The sequence below is a fragment of the Lissotriton helveticus genome, chromosome 2_1, assembly GCF_964261635.1.
Source record: "Lissotriton helveticus chromosome 2_1, aLisHel1.1, whole genome shotgun sequence".
Lineage (NCBI taxonomy): Eukaryota > Metazoa > Chordata > Amphibia > Caudata > Salamandridae > Lissotriton > Lissotriton helveticus.
Window position 1 is genome coordinate 1,452,900,385 of NC_136059.1, and position 22,251 is coordinate 1,452,922,635.

Genomic DNA, 22,251 nt, shown 5'->3' on the forward strand with positions numbered 1-22,251 from the left:
AAATGCCTGCAAATAATAATTTTTTGTACAATGGAGAAATGTATCAACAAAAAGTTGGAATGAAATGTGAGAATGTTTTCCCCCCAACTATGCAAATCTCACTATGGGTTGGTGGGAGAAGGTGATTGAAAGGGGGAGAATGAAGACATGCCGGACAAAATTGTAATTCGGTTAAGGTTTTTTGACGGCCTTTTGATCATTTGAGATGGCACTAAGGAGGAATTTGAGAATCATACCCTAATCTTGAATAATAATGGGATAATCTGAGGTTCACTTATGAAATAAGTAGAGAAACAGTAACATTCCTGGAAACCCAAATATACATTGAAAATAACAAAATTGAGACTACCCTGTATTGTAAACCTACTTCAACAAATAATGTTTGGATGCAAAGAACTTTCATCCAGAGGTTCTTCAGCACAGTGACCTTATGGTGAGTTTCTTTAGGAATAAAGAGAAATTGTTTGACTGAAAAAGAATTGCGAAGAGGTAAGATCTTTGCAAGGGGGATACTTCCAAAGAACGATCAGGAAGAGTACGATAAGGACAGAAGAATGCAAAAGAACAGACCTACCAGTAAATTAAAAGGAAGCTCGAACTAAAGATATCAACAACGAGCGTAATGAAATAACACAGGCCATGAATAATTCAAGGGAAAGCAAAGATGTAAAGAGAATACTGGCAACATTGGTAAATACTAAAATGTGGGCCAACGCGACAGAAAATTCTGAACTCCAGGCCAGCAGTGACTTATATGATGACTATAAGTATTAAGGAAAAAATTGTGCATAGCCACTTGAGGAAAGAGTATAAAATGAACAGAGGAAAAGTCAGACAGACTTCCTGAAATGCAATCACTGCAAAATTTGCAGAATAGAAGAGCCAATCAATGAGTTCAAATTGAAGGAAGGGATATTGAGACATTCAATAATTGGGAACATGTAACAGTAAATTTGTAGTATATTGTTTAAAATGTCCATGAATCTGGCTTATATAGGAAACACGGCCTGTGAATTGAAGATTTGCTGTTTGTTTTGGGACCATGCCACCACATGGACCCCAGAGGAGCACAGGGGATTCATTACCCCACCTGTCATTGCGCCTGGAGGCACGGGGCCAACTAGTTCGGCAAGGGAATGGGGCCTCCATCCGACACGCTAAAGGTGACCTGCACTTCAGCAACGCAGGACGGGCCCGGGCGAAGCCTGGATCAAAGGCTGGGCCACCCCCCTGATGGTTGTCTTCCGAGGTATTGACTTATATCTGAACATCAGGTAACCTGCTTTACAACGTTTATTTGCATTGATTATCTCTGTCAAGCTTATTTATACTTTTGGATCTATCCCTAATTCTTTTGTAGCAGGCAGACCTAATAATTTGCATTCTTTTTGTTTTCGTGGTGCGTAGGGGACAACTTTGGAGTGCCCCCATTTTGGTCCAGCCTCGATGTATTAATGGTATTTTGCATTGTTCTGAGATAGTGTTGGGGCTATCCCTTTACATGCTCCATAGAAGTATACCACTTGGACTGGGGCAGGGAAAGGTAAGTTTTTACTACTTCCTTTGTATGTGTTTTTCTCTAAATTGGAGGCCTGTGAGAAAACTAGCACATTCAATCCAGGTACATACTTACTAATATGGGGAAAAGGATAATGCGTGCTATAGAAGGGCAGAGTCCAACGATCAGGAACACTGCACTTGATCGTAAGCTAACGGGGGCAATTGGGGTGGTAAGCGCGGAGCTAGATTTGACTGCAAGGAGGCTCTGCCTAGCACTCGGCCCAGCTCCCTTGTTGGCACATGTCAATTCAATATCATCAGATAAGGAATTGCCTTTGGATCTAGATAGCATCCAGGCCCCGCGGGAGGACATGAGCTCTAGGGATCTATACTCTGACACTAGTCCACACAAGAATAAAAAGGCAAAGAGGTCTGTTATAACAAAAAGCAAGGCTAAAGCTGATTGAATACAAAATGCTGCACAGCAGCACCATATGGAGACAGGAGCTAAAGGGCAAAAATGCTCAGTTACTCATCATGGTCTGCCTTAGCCCTCTGTTGAGGATTTGTAATACTGCCATCCCCCTCCCCCAAAATACAAGAACCTAGGGATCTGTAGATGGAAAACAGTAAAGACATTTTCAGGGATTTGCTTAAGCGGGAAATTGCCCCCTCCAGTTACGCTTAGATGTATAAGAGTGAGACAGTGGCCGGGAAACATGAATCCGGGGGCACCCCCTTCGGGCCCAACGAATATGTACCCCAATAAAGAACCAGCGGTGGACAAAATGCCCGGATGATACAAAATAACAAAGTACATTTCATTTCTACTCCCCCTGCCCCACGAATCTCTAATTCCATTCTAAACCCAGAAACTGGTAAAACTCAGGGTACTACAGATTACCAGGGAGAAAATAAATGGAATGGACCAGCGTTATGCAAGAGGATACCCCCAGCTTCCTCCGGAATGCACCCCCTATACCATCATACTAAAGGATGGGCCAAGGCTTCCTAATGAGTGCAAGGAGGATTATGAAACTCTGTTGAATAAATCAGTGCATTGGTTAAAGTCGAACTCAGGTTGGGTTGTAGATCTTTCTCGGAAAGTAGTATATGTTAAAAGAGTGCCCTGGCTTGGAATTCACCCCAAGGAAAATCAAGAGGACTGCGTCATTATGAATTTTCACAGGTCCTTTATAGTGGGCAAATTGTTAAAGGGTTTGAAGCATGGGTCACCATATTCAGGTGAAATTGAAGCCCTTCCTTTGGGCTTTTTTTATAGATCACTAAGTGCCAGCAGGTCATATGTATCCACTGCTGAACCCTGACGTAGTCATTATCGGTCTGAACCTCTAAGAGCGCATGACAGGGTAGTCATCAGGTTACAATTGATATATTACCTCCACCTATGACCATCACAAATAGATATACTCCTATATCTCACCTCGCGGAGCAGGATTGACATTATATTATTACATAGATTGGCAGTAAGGAGATGGGCCTGGGGAAAGAAACCCAAGAAGGGCAAAGTAAGAGCAGGATGGAAAAGGGATCTAATGGGGGCAGTATGAATGATACTGAAAAGATTATGAACTGGAATGTGGCTTGTGTAAAGTCAAAAGTAAACAACCCGGATTGGCAAAATATTATTAAAATTGGCAATATAATTTGTCTACAGGAAACTTGGGCTGTGGATAATATTTTCACCAATGACCAAACCCCAGCCACACCATCATTACATGGGCGAGCTAAAGGGGGCCTAAATATACTTATTTAAAATCGACTGCCCTCTATTGTTAGGAAAACCACGACTAATTCACCCTATTATCAGCTGGTGTACCTTGTAATTGATCAAAGATACAAGGTTATTTTAATTAATTACTATAATAACCTTTTTAATAATACGCACAGCAGGGTGGTGATAGAATTAAGAAAGGACTTAGAGGTGTTCTTAAACAAGATGGATTCAAATTATATTTATATATCTGGGCAGTTGATTTTGAGATAAATAATTGTCAGAATAAAAGTGGAACATCCTGTGGTTACGTTGATCGTTTTGGACTATATCAATCCCATTTCCAACATGATTCATATTAACTAAACAAATTATTATACCAACTCAATCTAGAAATAACAGGAATAAGGGGGAGATGGTTCTGCTTTACCAACATTTTATGGCAATCGGCATTGTTCTATTATTGATAATATTTAAAATTCAGCTAAAGACCTACAAACAATCATAAGCCATAAAATAGATTATACAATTTTTAGTCACCATGCTCTGCTAGTTCTAACCCTTAATATTCCCTGTAGTAGAGGTGAGGCAATATAATTAGTACCACCTATCAAACGTTCTGGAAACAAATTTGTTATTATCAAATGGGCAGGGATAAATGGACCCTCACTATTTAAAACTGTTATCTCAGAGCATTGGAATGCTTTTGTTATTTGTACTGAACAGGGGGGGGGTTATAATATACTTGTAGAAGCTTATTCTAAGATTACTGCAGCCATTTCGGCCAAACTACACAGACTGGCAAAATCTATTTGAAAGAGATTAAAAAGTCGACTGTGGTTCAACTCGTCCTGCTCATGGGCACACCAGGCTCTAAGAAAGGCCCTTCAAGGAATACCGAGAGATAGGGAAAAAAATGGAAATTAAGAACCAAGTACAAAATGGAGTTAGATGCTAGGAAAAAGGAACTCCAAGAGCAGGCCTGGGCAGATCTAGCACAGGCAACGGATACTGGTGATGACATCCTCTTCAGGAAAATCATAAATTATTACTAGAGAAATTAAAACTAGAGAATAGTGCAGTAGGAAAAGCTCCTGGGCCCGATGCGGTCCCCATGGATGCTTTTAAATCACATTTTTCTTTATGGGTCCCGTTCCTTTCTCAAACTTTTGAAGCTGCTGTAAATGGCCATTTCCCAAAAACCTGGACAGAGAGTGTGATTGTACCCATTTTAAAAAAGGGGATGGTAGGTGTTATCACCCCATATCTTTTTAAGATTCCTCAGAGAAATTAATGAGTAGAGTGATCTTTGCTAGGCTGGAAACCTCGGCCCAGGAAAATGACATTTTCACTGAGGCACAATTTGGGTTCAGGAAGGAAATGGGCTTTGTAGAACAGGGGATTAACGTGCATCTTATTATAAGTAAATATACGCTAGCACGAGAGGGGCACATTCATTTGGGTTTTGCAGATCTGTATAGCCCTTTCGACCTTGGGAACAATGCCAATTTTGGCAGGTCTTAATAGATATGGGCACCCCAAGGGAAATTGTGTGTTTTCTCTCCCAGTCATCTACCTCCTTAACATCATCTGTGCGCTATGGTGGTAACGAACAATACACAGATAAGTTTCAGGTGACCCGGGGGATTAGGTAGGGATGTGTACTTGTACCCCTATTGTTTTCCCTATAAATTAATGAGGTGGACCATTTTCTGCAAGATGTGAAAGCTGATATTCCGAGGGTGGGAGCACATCCTACCACTATATTGTTATATGCAGATGATGAGGTGCTCATCTCCAGGACAGCAAACGGCCATCAGCGGCTGGTTGACAACTTTGTAATATTTATGGAGAATAGAGACTTAAAACTAAATCTAGGGAAAACATTTACCAGAGGATACCTGTGAACAGTGTTTTTGCACAGGGACAAATATTAGAAGAACTAAAAACGTAACTATCTGGGTATCACATTCTTCCAAAAAGGCGATTGGTCATCTCATATGGAAATGGCTACATTGAAATTTATTAGGGCTATTGCTGCAGTTTTTAGCTTTTCTAAGAAAATAGGAAATAAGCCTTAAAGAGAAATGACTAAGATCTATGGACGTAATCATTTGTCGGTAGCCTTGTTTGGTTCCCTGGTTTGGGATAGGGTAAAGTGCAACCTACTGCAGGTCCAGGAAAACACTTTTTTAATGAGACTCCTGGGCGTGCCTAGTTCGACCTCTACTTTCATAGTGCACAAAGAACTAGGCATGAAATGTATTGAATATTCTATCCATCTAAATACCTTGGAGAAGTGGCATAGAATTTTGTCAAAGGGGGGTACCAAATTTACAAGAGATAACGTTAGGGACTGTTTGGATTTGGACCATTTTGATAACTTTCTGTGGTTGCAGAATGTGAGATCCTAATTACAATAATTAGGGGAAGACTTATACCACCTAGAAACGTACAGCTTCTTGAAATATAGTAAATATGAAATTAAAGCACTTTTGCTTGGAAAAAAGAGAGCCCATAGACAACTCCAGGAAATTGCAAAACCTACAATTTTACAAATACTGCTTGGGCAATGTTAAACAAGGGATACAAGAATAATTGATTGGTGTAAAAAGTGCTTATGACAGGTTTTTGCTCACAAGATTACATTTTGAGTTGATTCATCATCTAGTGGACTTCCCAAAAGCTGATTTGTGGTCCCGAAATTTACCTAGATGCCCATGTAATGGAAAGGCAACACAACCAACATCACACTTTATGCTGTTTTGTGAGTTTTATAGTGGTATTATAACATTTCTATATTGCCCTCTTTTTCTGTCACAGGGTGTGGTCCATCATCAGGCAGCTCTTATCTTTTTAAACATTTTACCAGATATTAAAATATGTAGTATGATTCTTGATTTTATTGAAATGACCCTTCGCAGGCGCAAATCATTAATTTATTTAAATAATTTGCACTATGAAGTCAATTGAATAGGTTGAGGGACTACATTTAAAATCCCTGAGTCTCTTTGCAACTCTCGCATAGTAGCATTTTGAGATTGTTTAAATTTACACTATTTGTACTGCATGGTTTTTTATCAACTTTTAACTGTTAGTCTGAACTGTACAGTGCCAACATTTTATATTTTTATTGTTCTTTGAATCTCTTATGAATTTGCATATAAATTCAAATAAATACATTTTTTAATTTGAAGCGAAGAAAAGAGTGTTGGAGCACAAACAAGCGATCACAAATAAAGATCGTAATTATCCAGGCACCAGACAGTCTGAGATGAAACATGAAAGTGGCTGATTACAGTTGAGGTACCAAGCCATTAATAAGCTAAAAACGCAGGAAAGAGGGAAATAGAGACAACTTCTTATGCAAATTGCAAACATGGTAAATTCTGACTTTGAGAAACATAAACCTAAATTAACTCAAGCAAAATGAGTTATTAGTGCATCTCATTTATGGCTGGACCATTGTTCACATTTTAATGTAGTGTATGGCAGAAAACAAGGGATTTATTAGGTAATAAACTCCGGGAAATCAAAAATTTCATTAGGGCCATAGTATAATGAAAGATCAGGTTTGTAGTATGTGTAACATTATCTTGGGCAATTCTTATACAGCCAACTAAATAAGGAACTCACTGGAGTGTTTTAGATGGTCAACATGTGCCCACTGGTGAGTATTTCCACATTTTAAGGATGTACACGTACTCTATGTTAGGTTTGTATGGATGGGGAAAGTTCTACTAACAACTGTCCCAATATAGCCGATGCCAATTACTAGAGTGCATTTTAAAATCATGACAATAAAACTGTAAAGGCACATGATACACATGAAAAGATACGCAACATCAAGATATTATGATGATAATTGAGTAAATATGGCCTTTGCTAATAATCAATAAGTGTATTCAAGAATACAATGTGTAAAACCTTGAGATGCATACATTATAGGCCAGCTGTTGGGCCAAAAAGGGTTGATTTGCCAAATCTTTCTGTATAGATAATGTAATTAATTCAAGTTCATTGTTTTTAATAGCTGTAATAATAGCTTTTCTTTGTGATGAAATATAAGATACATACTTGTTTATAAATAAATTATCACTTTTGTTTTAAATGTGGGTAAAGAAGGACTACGTGTCCTATAATACCTTGTCCCGTGTTTGGCTAGTGGAACACTTATAATGACATAGAAAATGGACTAATGTGCCATGATCAAGACCGTTAGGTCGAAATGTGTTGGTTAGTGTAGTTTATATGTACTGTGGCTAAATAAATTAATGTGGGCTGCATATCATCTCCAGAGAGGCTTTTTTCTTCTGAACAACCAGTGTTGTTAGAAGGCAGTCATCTAAATATACATATATATTCAGGGGGGAAAAAGAAAACTTAAAGAGGCGTTGTAGTTAGCTGAAAATATCAGATAAAACATACTGTTTTAATCAATCAAAACAACAGAGATTCACCAGTGATAGTTATCTCAAGTAACTACAACTCATGCCCTAAATTAACTATAATTTGCGCCCTTGCCATACACAGTGTTGTCATCAATGATGTAATTTCTAATGTTGCAATGATGTTCTTGATTATGGCATAGAACATACCATAAAGTACATGAGGTCATTAGTAGTGCATGGTGAGGGCGTGAGTTATAGTTACTTTAGGGAGAGAGTTATGGATACTTGCGATAGCTATAACTGGTGAATTTCTGTCGTTTGGTCTTTTAAAATAGTACATTTTAACTGACATTTTCATCTTATTAGAACATCCCGTCAACCTTTATTTTTTCTGCGAATTTCCTAGGTTCTCTTTATTTTATTTCACTGCTCCTTCTGTGTAGACTTTATTTCTCATTTTCTATTATTCGTATTCTGAGTTTTTCATTGTGCATTGTGATTCCGATTTTTCCAATACTACCATTAAAGAAGTCTCATTCATGGGGTTTTTTCAGATATTTTGACGACTCGGAGTCTGACACCAAATCAAAAGCTGAGAGTGGAGAGGAATTTGGCGGTGATCTCTCTGTCAGAAATGAATTGTCAGAGGAATCTGATTTCTCTGACAATGGCAGAGTTAAGGTCTGTGACTGTTGAGCAGGAAGTGGAAACTCCATGGGTAATAGTACTTGGAGCTTACGCGCAGTCTCTTAAGCTTGTGCCTGCTGGGCAGAGAGTGGGTTGCTCCTGACTAAGTCCAACCTGTACAGTCTACTTTTATTGGAGTTGCTGGTTGTTCTACATACATTTTCAGTCGCATTGATTTTTTTAATCTCTTCATAGATCATGTATTTCTCTGCTAAGTGGTTGTTCAACCAGTATGCCAAACAGTATTTGTCACAGCACCAGGACAGACTTCACCCACATTTAAGAATGCACCAGTACTCCTGATGGGAATTATTTACAAGCCAGCAGCACTGTTTTACTGGTCTCGTGAGCCAATGTGGTGCACCCATAAGTAAAAATCTTTTTTGGCTTCTCCAGCACATGCTGCATTTCAAGAGCCTAAAGACCTCGCTATAATAATCTTCTAGTTAGACATTTCTACCTATCCCTAGTGCTGGGAAGCCCACTGGGTAGCCATGCGCTCTATAAGGGGAAATAATAATAACAATAGCTGCCAGTGGAAAAATTGTTTGGCATCTTGTGGGTTCCCTAATGAACAACGACCACCACTTCTATCTAGAAAAGTGTTATACTGGAATTCTATATTCAGGAAGTGGTTTTCAATGGCCACACCTTCTTGTGGTACAATTGCGAGTAACACAATAAGGTTTCCAATGGAGTTGATTAACAGAACGTTTGTAAAAGGGTAGGACAGTGCTTTAGGTTGTGAAGAACTGCTAACTCTCAAATTCTAAGTTCGCAAGCAAGTATATCTTTTTAGTACAGGGAGTCGTTTACTATGGCCGCACCTGCTTGTGATACAATTATGAACATAGGATAGGGTTTTAATGGATCTTGCAAACGGGAAGCTTGTAAAAGGGCAGTGCAGTGCTTTAAGTTGTGAAGAACTGCTAGCCAACAAATTTGAAGATCAATCTATCTTTTGACCAGTGCTCAGTTTGTAATTAAATAGGTGCCATGGCTCTAGTCAGCAGCCCACTTCTGCTTGCACTGCCCATTGCCACTGTCAATTACAGGAACAGCATAACTAATATTCACGCTCCTGTGACAAATCTGACATTTTCAGGACCCCAAAGTTAAAAGAATGGCTTTGGCAGCAGGTATTAGCCATTCTTAATGTATATTGAATTAATACACAACAGTTGTGCTCATCTCTGAATTTACAAAAACAGCACCACCAGGTTTCCGGCTGTCATAGGTACTGCCGCTGACAATCAAGTGCAGGTGCTGAGCACCAGAAACCACCGGCTCAAATTAGGTACTAGTTTTGACCACCATACATGGCGAGACTACATCTTCAGTTTCTTTGCATGGTCAGATGGCTGAAGTCCTGAAGATTAATTGCATTCTTTTACACAACAGATACATGGGCGGGGTTGCCAAACAAGACCACGTGGTACAGCCCTAGAATGCTGCATGTAAGACCTATAACAAGCTAGTTGTGCACCTGATGCAAATGGCAACGTACAATGCCATTCAGCTCCAGGATGCAAGATGCGCTTTCTTGACTTTCCTTCTTGACATACCTCCTTCGCAATGTTTCATATTGTGCCTGGTTTGATTTGCTTCTGTCACGTGAGGAAAATGTGTTATTTTAGGCAAAATTTGAGATAGGCATGGCACTGTGGGTAAGAAACCATTGTAGGATCCATGCATAGCTAACAACCATGGAGTCCCCACCGAGTGTCTAGTTTTCAGAAATGTCTGTGTTTGGTAGGATCTCTAGGTGGTGGCGAGCTCAGGCCCAAAATCCACAGCTACCACATTGCAAAAAAAGCTCAGTTTTGAGTGGAAACATTTGATCCATCCAAGGTAAATTTAGGGGCCTTTCCTGTACAGGGGCTGGGCCCACCCACACAAATGCCATACAGTTTTGTTATCGGGAGACATATGGGACTGCTGGGTGGTATGAAATTTGTAGATCCCCACACATGAAATGTGGGAAAATGTGCTTTTTTTAGCCTAATTCGAGGTTTGCAAGGACTTGGTAAAAAAACAAAATGTTGTGTTGTAGGTTTCAGGAAATTTTCAGTTTGGTAGGTTTACATGGGTGGCGGCTGAGCCAGGGCACACAATCCCCAGTTGCCTACAGCCCCAAATCAGGCAAATCTTTCTCACATTTTTTGATGTCCCAATGTCTGTTTTGGAAGGTTTTGTGTTGTTGTCTCTAGGCCCAGCCACACAAGTAGGGTACCATTTTTGAATCTGGAGAAGTTTGGGAATGCAGGTGATAGTTTAGTCATTCCCTACAGCTTCCAGAACTTTCTCCCACATAAAAGGGAGAAAAATGGGTGGATTTTAGCCAAAGGTTCAGGATGGCAACGTCTTCTCTGTAGAAAAAAAAATGTTGTGGGATCCACAAAAATCACATCACCCTGGACTCTGGATGTCTAGTTTTCAGAAATGCCTGAGGTTGGTAGGTTTCCCTAGCTGGTGGCTGAGCTAGGGCTCAAATTCCACAGCTACCTACATTGTATAAAAAAAACCAACAAAGCGTTAATTTTGCTGGGTAAAATGTGATGTCTGCAGGTCGCGGGTTTTTGTTTGTGTGTCGCAGGCATTAGGCACAGCCACACAAGTGAGGCACTATTTTTTTATCAGGAGACATGTGGTTACACAGAATAGTAGAATTTTAGTATCCGTTAAAAAAAAACTAATCGTTCATATTTATTATTTAATTATGAAATCTTGAATAACATATTTTGAATAAAAATTCGAAATAGTTTATTAAATAGTTTATAAATATTTTATATTTTGTAATATGATTTTATATTTATTTATATTTTAACTATTTTAAATAATTTAATTTAACATTATTTCTTATGTTTTTTTTATCTTTTCAAGTATGGTCAATCGAGACAAAGATTCTGATTGTGTGACAAGTTTACTAAAGTTACAATGAAGTACATGTAAAACCATTTGAAAGAAACATTTAGATTGTTCTTACATCCTTTTCCGCCTCCTTCAGTTCTGCTTCCTTTTCCTTCACCCTCATCACAAACATCTGTCTCATTTCTTCCTCCTTTTTTTGGAGTTCACCGAGGAACTCATTTCTTTTTGCCTCGTATGTCTCTTGAAGGCTGTAAAAGCAAAAGCATGCACATAAAAGAACCGCAACTGCTCCTGTTTATTGTACTGAGTGCAAAATAAATGTGTCCCATGAGGGCAAATGAAAGATGAATGTTACATGGTGCTGCGGACTGATCATATTCTAGAACCCTCTCTATGCCTACATACACATACATGTCGCCTCATTTATAGATTCAATTTCATGCAATCTAGTTTACATATGATTTGTCATAGGAAGATGTAAATTAAAAGCAAAATCCCTAAATCGACAATTTCTTCTTGAAGAAAGACCGACCTTAGTTAGCCCTGGCCTCTTATTACAGCAAGGACTGGCAAAGCATATAGGTCTCAGCTCTGCAAAAACAATTGGTTGTGTCAATGTGTTTTAGCTATGGATAAAAGTTAGGGTAAAACTCTATGAAGAAGCCAGTGCTGGCAACGTCATAGTGCTTGGTTTCTGGCGGATGTCAGTGGGTGGGAAACTAACATCGGTGTGAGGGGGATGGGGCAAACAGCGATGTGTGAGGGGGTGGGTGTACACAGGAAGCAATGACTGGAGGGAGGGGGCGGGAAGACAAGGCAAGCAAAGATAAAGGAAGGTAGGTGGGGGATAGGAAAGCAACAATAAGGAGGGGGAAACAGCTACAGCAATAACATAAGGGCAAGTGGGATGGGGCAAGCAACAATGATGGGGCAACAACGCAGAAGGCGTGAGGTGAACCAGGCAAGCCATGATGGTGTGTGTGGGGATGGGGAAAGCTACGATGGAGAGAAGGAGGAACACTTGTCAAGCAACAACAAGGGAGTGGAAAGGGGCGCTGGGCAAACAACAGCGAGGCAAAAACGCAGGAGGGTGTTGGAGCAAACAATGGCATTAAGAGGGCCACGAGGAGGAGGGGAGACAGACTGCAAACTTATGCACTCTTAGTGGGTGCTGAAAGTAGAAGAAAAAGTAGCCCAGGTCAGAAAGAGTGAGCAGCAGAACGATACTCACAGAGAAAGGAAGCAGTACTTGGGCCATGCTCTAAAGCTACAAAAATTACTGAATAACCCACAAAGAGTCTACAGCAATTGGTGCAACGTGTGGAGAAAATACAAGTTAAAAATGGACACTGAGACAATATGAACAGCAATCGAATGTGTGAGATTTATTTTAGCCTTGGACAAGAAAACACATTTTCATGCTATAAATGGACTGAAACAAAATACCAAAAGGTAGGATTTACAAAAAACAGTGATCCTATTTTTTCCCATCACCAATCTATGAGAAAATAGAACTTCATCAGAAGACTACTAGCAGGGGCATCAGTAGCAGTGCATAAATGAGAATGAAGATAATCGCAGCAGGATTACTGGTTTACTGCAAGTCTACTTTACATGTCACAGAGGAAGAATTCTATCCATTTGGGTAGAGGTAGTGTTTGCCCATACGGCTAAATACCCATCCGATCTCACTGTACCACCAACAAAAATAACTAGATAACAAAGCAAAATAAAACTGGGGGGAAATCCCCATTCCCCACGCTCCCAATAACCTTTAGGAATATTTGGAGTACAAAGAGAGACCACACTCATTGTCCTAATGTTAATCCTCAGACTTGTGGAAATGTGGCAAAAATCCAGGGTCTTTAGTAACCAGAGATTGGTTAAGTCAACTGTAACCAATGGTTTTCCACTCCCAGGTTATTAACACTGTTTATAGAAGGGTGGCAAGAGGAACATTGGAACCCGAGTTTCCACCAAATAAATGAAGATCCTCTCTATATTTTTTGCCATATGGTTATAATGGTTTTTGGAACACCACTCAATCGCCAATCAACAAGCAACACAACAGGAAGTGAACCAGATCTCCTTCCATTTGAAAACTACAATAGCTGGGGCGATCTACTATTTTAGTCATCTCATGTACCAGTGAGTGCAATATGAGGCAACTGTTTGCAGCTTAGGATTGAAATGAGTACCCTTCACTCTTTTTTGTAATTTCAGTAAGATGTGGTTTAATAGCAGGTTTAGCATTCATAGGGATCTAGGTCCTTTATGTTGGCTCTCCCATGCATGTCTCAATCTTTGATGTTCATATTTAGTAGCAGGGAGTTGCTTACGAATAACTTTGTCTTATCACAGGTGAGTGGTTGTTGGAATGTTGAATGTGTGAGAGGTTACTGCGGAATTCTGTGTTTGTTATTCAGTATGCTATTTAGTATTTCATGAGAGGTGAGTACATTTGAAAATCTGCTTTTTGCCTCCTCTCTGTATGAGTGCATTTTCCTCAGCATACAAAAGCTATACTCTGAAGACATCATGCATGCAGTGGTAACACAGCTTTGAATATGTCAGCCCCACCAGCAGTGATGTCTTAGCATATCTGACAATATTGCAACATTCAGTGAGTTGTGGGAAAATCGACTGAGCAGATAAGGGTTCTGGTTTTTACACTGTATGTCTGATATCTTGACTGTATCTACCATGTATTAGAACATTGGAATGTTGGGAGCTCCATTGCAGACAATGGAGTGCTACCTGCTTCTACGGGCCGGTAAAGGCCCGCAGAGCAACATTCCAATGTTCTACAAAGGCTTCTCGAAGATTGAGGGGATTTATATCCCCTCGAGCTTCGAGAACCCTTTGTTTAATTTGTTAGAGCATTCTACCCTCTAGTGGCAGAATGTTCTAATAGCCTTATAGCCCTTCGTAGCAGGGCTATACCGGCTATTAAAGTCCCGCTGTCTCATTACGATTCAGCGGGCCTTTAATAGCCGGTATAGCCCACTACGGCGGGCTATAAGGCTATAGTGAGAGACAATGATGTGGACAGTTCAGAACCCTTTTTCCTTCTCAGGTTTTAAAAGCTTTGCCTTTTTTCAGACACCACAGCATAGAACCGGGGTACTCCAAAACACTGATGTTTGGGGGAAAGGCGACTGACTGTTGAACCAGGAACTGGAGACGCAGTTTTAACTGAGAGCTATAGTCCTGTGCATGTTCAGGTGGCAAGCCAGGACTTTATTTTGGCGGTAAGGCTTTTCTGTGTCTGTTTGGAACAGTCAGACAGAAAATTCCTGCAGCTTCTTTTTAAACAATGACAGGTAAACTCTGTGCGAAGTGGAGTTTATGAAAGGATGGTTCCATCTAATACGTCGTTCTCATGTGTGGTCCACATTTTGAGAAAGAAAGAGAGAAAGAAGTCATTGTTGATGGCTTGTATGAACATGGAGTGGTTGACAGTACTTCAAAGTCTGCCACAGCATCCTAAAAAAGTGGCCCCAACGATCGCCCCTCCATTAACTGACCTCATCAACTCCTCACTGCTCCAGGGAAAAGTCCCTCCCAGCTGGAAAAAGGCCGTTGTCAAGGTGCTCCTTAAAAAACCTTCATTAGACCCCCTGGACATGGCCAATTATAGGCCAATCTCCCTCCTCCCCGGAATAAGCAGAATCATTGAAAAGCTAGTCAACAAAAAGCTCTCGCAGTTTCTGGAGTCCAACAACTTGCTCAGAAGCTCGCAAACCGGTTTCCGCCCAGGTCATGGCACGGACATCGCCCTGCTTGCGGCAGTGGAGGAGGCCAGAATCATTTTGGATGCAGGAGGATCAGTGGCAGTGATCCTCCTGGACCTCAGTGCGGCCTTTGACACTGTTAACCACCGGGTCTTAATCCAGCGACTCAATAACATCGGTGTGGACGGCACTGCCCTGGCCTGGCTCACATCATTCCTAGACCGCCGCTCCTTCCAGGTCTGGGAGAACGACACCCGCTCCCCCACAACCCCCCTCCAATGTGGACTGCCCCAGGGCTCCTCATTAAGCCCGACATTATTTAATGTCTACATGTCCCCATTGGAGGAGGTGGTCATCCCGTTCGGAGTGAAAATTATCAGCTATGCGGATGACACTCAATTAGTGGTGTCTCTGTCTCATCCCAACCAGGAACCTTCAAACCTTCATAGCTGCCTCTCCGAAATTCAGGGTTGGATGAACAGTTCGTCGTTGAAACTCAACGGATCAAAGACAGATATCCTACTCCTTGGCCAAAAGGGGCCTTCCCTCCCCCCTAACATCTGGCCCCCCTGTTTGGGCGAACCCCCAGTCCCCAAGACAGAGATCAAGAGCCTGGGAATCTGGCTAGAAGAAGACCTGTCCTTCAAGACCCATGCCAAAAAAAATCGCTGGGGCCTGCTTCGGGCTCCTTAAATCTATCAGGAAAATTCTGCCCCTGCTCCCTCCCGTTTCCCAGAAATTGCTCATCCAAGGCCTCATCCTTTCAAGGCTGGACTATAGCAATGCCATCTATCTGGGTGCCCCCGAAGCAACCCTAAACAAACTGCAAAGGATCCAGAACGCCGCGGCCCGGATTCTTACCAACACTCCGGCTAGATGCTCGGCCAAACCAGCCCTGAAGTTTCTTCACTGGCTCCCAGTGAGAGAACGAGTCAAATTTAAGGCCCTCTGTCTGTCCCACAAACTCCTGCAGGATAAAGGCCCCCCCATCCTTAAAAAATTCATAAGGTCCTACAAGGCCACAAGATCTCTTCGCTCTGACCATGAACACCTTATTGTTATTCCCAGAGTGAAGAAAGAGCGCACTGGCGGACGGCGTTTTTCTGTCAACGCGGCCCACCTGTGGAATGCCCTCACCCGTAAGCTAAGGATGGAACCAGACTACCTCCGGTTCAGAAAACTTCTGAAAACCCACCTGTTCCCCTGATTTCCATCTTTCTCTTCCCTCCCCTTTATGTTACCCTCTTGACTGTCCTGATCTTAGCGCTGGGATGCTTACGGGTTACTACGCGCTTTACAAAACCCTAAATAAAATAAATAAATAAATAAATAAAATAAAGTTAAGGGACGATTGTTGTACATTGACCCAATTAATAGTTAGCTATGAGGAGACTGTTGAATAAAAATGTCCATTGCATGTGTGGGGACATAGGAATGACTAAATGAAGTGTAAACATGCCAGGAGGATTTTGAGAGAGCTTCCATGCTTAGTTGGTTTCGGAAAGAGGACAACACGTTTGTCACTTTGGATGAAAGGGAGTACTGTTTTGGAGCAGTACTTTCATAGGATTCTGATGGAAGACAGAATATGCTAGGTTTGCATCAAGGGTTTAGAAGGGGTCAAAGGGGGGGCATTCTGTGACAGAAAACGAAGCATGTTTGTGTTCTGGACTGAATGCAGCTTTCACTCTTTTATTGACAACAAACTTGTATTGTAAAAATGGACAAAGGCCAGTCAAAGCCATCTTCAGAAGTAAAGATTTGTAATCCGAGTAGACATAATAAGGCAAGTGGCAACGACTGCATATTCTTAATTCTAAAATAGCAGCTCTCCCCGGTGATAGAAATCTCACGGCATACTGTCTTTTGCTGCTACTGAAGACGATGAAGATGAGAACAAGGAGAAAGTTGGAGAAAGGGAGGAAGTGTTTGTAGATTTAGAGGTTGCTATCAGTAAGGAGTGCAAGGAAGGCGAGGCTATGGGATTCAGTGTATGGTGATACATTTATGACTACCCTTACTGATCATCACTTGGTTGCAAACAAGCTCTATAGAGAGCTGGCTACTTCTTGAAATGGGAATTCAATAGAAAACATGTCAGCTATTTATCATACTCAAACTAATATTATGGTTGAACATATTAGTAGCACTATAATGACGAATGTGCAGAAGAAACCGAGGGTTAATTAAACATGGCAAGAGGTGTGAGAGTTATGATGAAGAATTATAGGTCAACATCAAACATGACCACAGGGTAAATTAACACCCACAATAATCAGACTAGTGTTATGGTATCAGGTAAATCCAAACAAAGAGGCAGTAATAATGCAGCTTAAATGTTTACTATTGCACAATTTGGCATGTAATCAGCAGGCCTGTATAATAGAGCCCTTATGCTGCATTAGACAACCTCAGCATTACTGCTGAAGCTGCCAGGTACTTCCATGTTGTAAGTTACCCATGAAACGTTTCCTAAAATGTGGGTATGGGATTGTCCTTCAAAATACAGTGAGAGCGTGAGAAGTGAACATTGCACTAGTTCACGCGATGCCGGTCAAGGAGCTTCAAAAGGCCTGTGGATGAATAATGTGCATAATTGTATGACGCCAAGTACTCTTTCAAGAACCAGTGCTTAATTTAGCATATTAACACCAAGCAGTCCGCTCTTGTAATGTTAAGTGGTTTTGTGAATTTTAGGTTTTCCCATTTTTTAATATATACGTGCCCCTTTTATACGTTAAGTGCTACAGAACTCAGTCAGTATTCTTTTGTGTTTCTATGTTACCCTATGTATGCATAGGCATGACTCGAACACCAACACCCAGTGCACATCTGTGTTTTACCTAAATGGCTTGCTGTCAGGGTCGGTGTCCTTAAATCCCATCTCCTCGAGTTTACAGCGCCTGTACAACTCATAGTGGCGTATGTGAGTCTGCTCTCTCAGGTCTTCCATGTTCACTCGAATCAGCATCTCCCTGAGCTTCACAAAATCACAGTGACTCTCATTTTCAACTAGGAAAGAAGCAGACATGACATCAATGTGTTAGTACATCCTTCTAGCCAGCTTTCATCAGCACCACCAAACAACTTGTCTGCTCTTATCCCTTATCTAGTCACAGGGATTATGACTAGCTTCACAACTTTTGCCACTGGCCATTATACATTTTCCATAATGAAAATTAAAGCAAAAATAGGTTGCATTCTTTCTTGCGCTTTTATTTTTTGAGTGTAGGTACATGGCAATGTTAAATATTTATTTACATGCTTAAGTGGTTTACACACAGTCTAACAGTAATGTTTTGAATTTATAGAGTACCCCTGACGAAGGGCCAAGAAAGGCCCGAAATGCATTGGGTGTTAAAGATGAATTAATGAGGAATACGTATGTTTACTCTAAGCTTCGGAATAAGGCCTGATAGCATTTCCCCTGCATTAAGGATATTGATAACATATGAGGTCTCTCAAGTGACAAAGGATGAACATTGTATAAGGATTAACTAAACATTTTTGGATTACATTGGAATAAAGATGGATAAAATTGGTACAACTTTGTGGCATTTGTGTTAAATACACAGGAATACGCTGTGCGTCCGGCATTGGGGTGAGTTGTCGCCCCAATTTCTCAATGTGTTCACACAAGTACATGGTTTTGGGGCAGACCATGCTACCGGGCATGCACGCGAAAGGATCTAAAGAGAATAAACATTATGACGAAACGTGGATGAAACAGGTGTGCACTCTCAATCTTTTTAAAAATGTTAAATATTTAGACAGTCCACATGAAAGGATGCACAGTTTTTGTCATCGCTGAATCGCTCTGTGTTTAAAATTAATCTGTGATGGTTCTGTAAAGAAAACAAAAAATGCATATCCACTAAGAATTGCAGCCTAACCACTGAAATAATCAGGTATTACAATTACTTAGTGCAAGGGATAATTGTTATCCTTAAAGTAATAAAAGAATGTCTTTTTCCCCAAACAGAGCAGGATAGTGTAACATTAGGATGATTACAGGAATATAATTCTTACAGCACATCTTCATTGTCCTGGCTACATCTAAGAATAACTGCAATACAAGAAAATCAACGCATTTCAAGGCATTAATGTAACACTAAAGAATTAGCAAACACGTACAACACGGCAAGTTGGTGAAATAAGAAAAGTATTTGGAAGTTAGTTGTAAAATTAATTCTTAAGGAATGAAAATATACTTTTCTTTCAGCATGGAAGTATTTTGAAACCGCAAAAAATTATTAAAATATTTTTGTATATGACGCCCAAGGGCATTCGTTGCGCTTTACAAATTGTAAAAATAAATAAATAAATAAATAAGCATATTCATTTGTGCAGCGCTTTATTTCTGTGTACCGGACTATGCACTCGTATGAACAGGGTCAACTTGACGATGGCCACAACAACAAAAAATGATAAGCGAGAAATGACAAAGAGACAACTGCTAAGTGGCAGGATGATGCGCAGCATGCAAATACAGAAATGATTCACACACCAAAACCGATGTTTCCACCTCAAATCACCTCTTCAGATCAGTGAGCAACAAAAATAGACTACCTTCTTTTGGAACAAAATCACTAATGCCATTGATCTCAATATATTAGCACGGAAGTATGGGTGGAAGCTTGGGTAGGGTTATATCTCTATTTGTTACACCCTAATTTGTTCTACTAGCAGGATGTACCTAGTTATAGAGAATAAAGCAGGCCAGAATGTTGCTTATCTTGTGGGCTGCTTCTAATGCACAAGATGTGTTTTTTAGAATCAATAAACAGCCTTGCATAGTGCAGTTCCCAAGATGACTTTTGAGATTTTTTTGTCATAGGAGGTGAGGTGGTTGGCTTGGTGATAATTCGGTCCCGGTCACCAACAGGCAAAACCTGCAATTGGGAATTAACGGCTCAACTCCGCTTCAGGGAAACCCCGTTCTATGAAGGCCACTGAACATGGACAACATTTTAGTAAGTCTAGGGACAGCTACTTCACATCCGGTGGTCCCTGTTCCGAAACCTGCCCTTTCTTGTCATGTGGTTTCCACTGTACCAGTATATAACAAGCATTTGCAATGCAATAGGTCTGGGATTTACGTGACTTTAAGCTATTGGCTTTGTAAATTACAATGCCTTTTATTTATGTTTCAAAAACTAAAACATAAGTAAAAAGCATTGCCATTTACAATGCCAATAACAAAAACTCACGTAAATGCGAGACCTGTTGCATTGCAAATGCATTTTTTTTGTATTTGCAGCACCCACACAGGACAATGGTGGCTACTTTTCGTATAGAACGCTATGTCACTCTAACTTTTAAGTGGCCTCCCCCTACCCCCACAGCACTCGCTGCACAATGGCTACGCTCTATCACTTTTTTTTTTTTTTTTTATGAATTTGCATGCCGAGTGCAGCACTTGCTTTAGGGACACCGTGCTTAGTTTAATTATTTTTTTTAAACTATAATGTGCAGCTAGGCCCACTTCAGGGAGACCACGCTCAGTTTATTTTTTTATTTTTTTACTTTATTGGTGAGCGCAGCGCCCATTTCACTGACACCGCGCTCTACAATACAATAGGTCTTGCTTTTGCCGAAGTTTGACCTATTGGTATTCTAAATGACAATGCCTTTTAATATTATAAAAGACATTGGGCCAGATGTAGGTAGCCAAATACTGGTCGGTAACGGCCCAAAATACCGAATTTCGGCCGTTACCAACCGGTTTCGGGCAATTAATTTTTTTATTTTAAAGGTTTTATATAGCGCTGGATAGACCCGGAGGTATTAGAGCGCTTTACTTGAGCATCAGATCATAGTTACAGGTTACATCGTTACAAAGGTTACACAGTTATTAGAGCATGGCAACATAGTTACTTGTAAGGTGAGGATAAACAATAAGCACAAATACGGTGGTATCACTTCCCTATCTCTGTTGCGAGAGGCTCTCTTTATGCAGTGGACTCTCTCAGAGGGGACTCTGAGACTCCAAGGCCTACATACTGGATCCTTCCCCAAAAAGGGGAGAGGGAGTGCTTTGGCAAGGGGTGCCATACCATACTCAGCTGTGAGTGGCTCCCTTGGCACAGTGGACTCTCTCAGCGGTACGCTGAGACTCCAGAGTATAAATATTGGATCTTTCCCCAACAAGGGGAGAAGGAGTGCTTAGTCAAAGGGCACAAAGGACAGGGGGCTAGGCCGACTAGCAGGCAAGGTGAGAGATTCAGGGGAGAGTGGATAGGAGCTAAGAGCTGGGGAGGTAGACAAAGGGACAAAGAGTACTAAATGGGAACAAAATTAATTAATGAGTTATTATATAGCGCTGGCTAGACCAGATGGAATCAGAGCGCTTTACATGAGGGACAATAGTGTTGAAAGTTACATCAGTTAAAAGTTACATACGTATTAAGAAAAGCATTTAAAGAACATAAGGGACAAGGTGAGTGGAGCAAGGAAGGGTAAGGGGATAGGGTAAAGGGACAGGAGGAAGATAGGACGTAGAGACAAGGGGAAAATTTGCCCAAGGTCTGGCTGGGTAGGTGACGACAGGGAGGGGGAGTCCACAACCCATCTCCCCTTTAGCTATATGGTAGCTCCACCGGGCATCAGCCAAATCACTAGGTCTCCACAGTCTGGGGTAAGTTCCGCAGGTTCCAAGTCCTGATGTGTAGGCAGGTTAGGGGATAGGTTCAAGGTCTGGTCAATGTCCAATTGTTGTCCCAGTGAAGTAAAACAACGTGTAGGGGTCCACTATGGAAAGCCATCTTGGGGTCAGGCAGAGGACTGTACGGTACACTGGTACTCTGGTGGCCATCCTAAGGTCAGGCATCAGGCAGTTAAAGTCAATATCCAGGACAGCGGCTGCCAGATATTAAACAAATCCAGCGTGCACACACCGTCACAGGCACAGACATGCACAAGCACACATCAATGTGAGCACACGCTCTCATATGCACACGATGAACACAGACACGCACATAGTCAGAAACATCCAAGAACACAAGCACACATAAAATCCCAAGCACTAATACAAAAACACCCAAATACATGCACACGCAAACACCATCACATGCACAGACGTGCACAAGCACACACAAATGCGCTCACTCTCATACACGCAGACACACACAAACACACAATACAGAAACACAAGCACACATACAATCACATGCTCCAGTACAAAAATACCCAAGGACGTACACACAAATACATGCACACACACACCATCACATGCACAGATATGCACAAGCACACAAAAAATTTGCGCACACACTCTCATATGCGAACAGAGGGCGCACATACAGAAACATCCACACGCACACATACAATCCCA

General features: G+C 41.1%; 1 protein-coding gene across 4 annotated transcripts in view; it reads right to left on the bottom strand.

Moving 5' to 3' along the window:
- Positions 1–22,251, bottom strand: part of SEPTIN11 (septin 11) — a 606,565-nt gene that overhangs the window by 76,398 nt on the left and 507,916 nt on the right. For all 4 annotated transcript variants that reach the window (XM_078676377.1, XM_078676379.1, XM_078676376.1 and 1 more), the window contains exons 7-8: positions 17,762–17,930; positions 11,300–11,432 (exon numbers count right to left, since the gene is read on the bottom strand). In XM_078676377.1, coding sequence (XP_078532503.1) covers positions 11,300–11,432; positions 17,762–17,930 — 302 coding nt within the window. The remainder of the gene's footprint in view (positions 1–11,299; positions 11,433–17,761; positions 17,931–22,251) is intronic.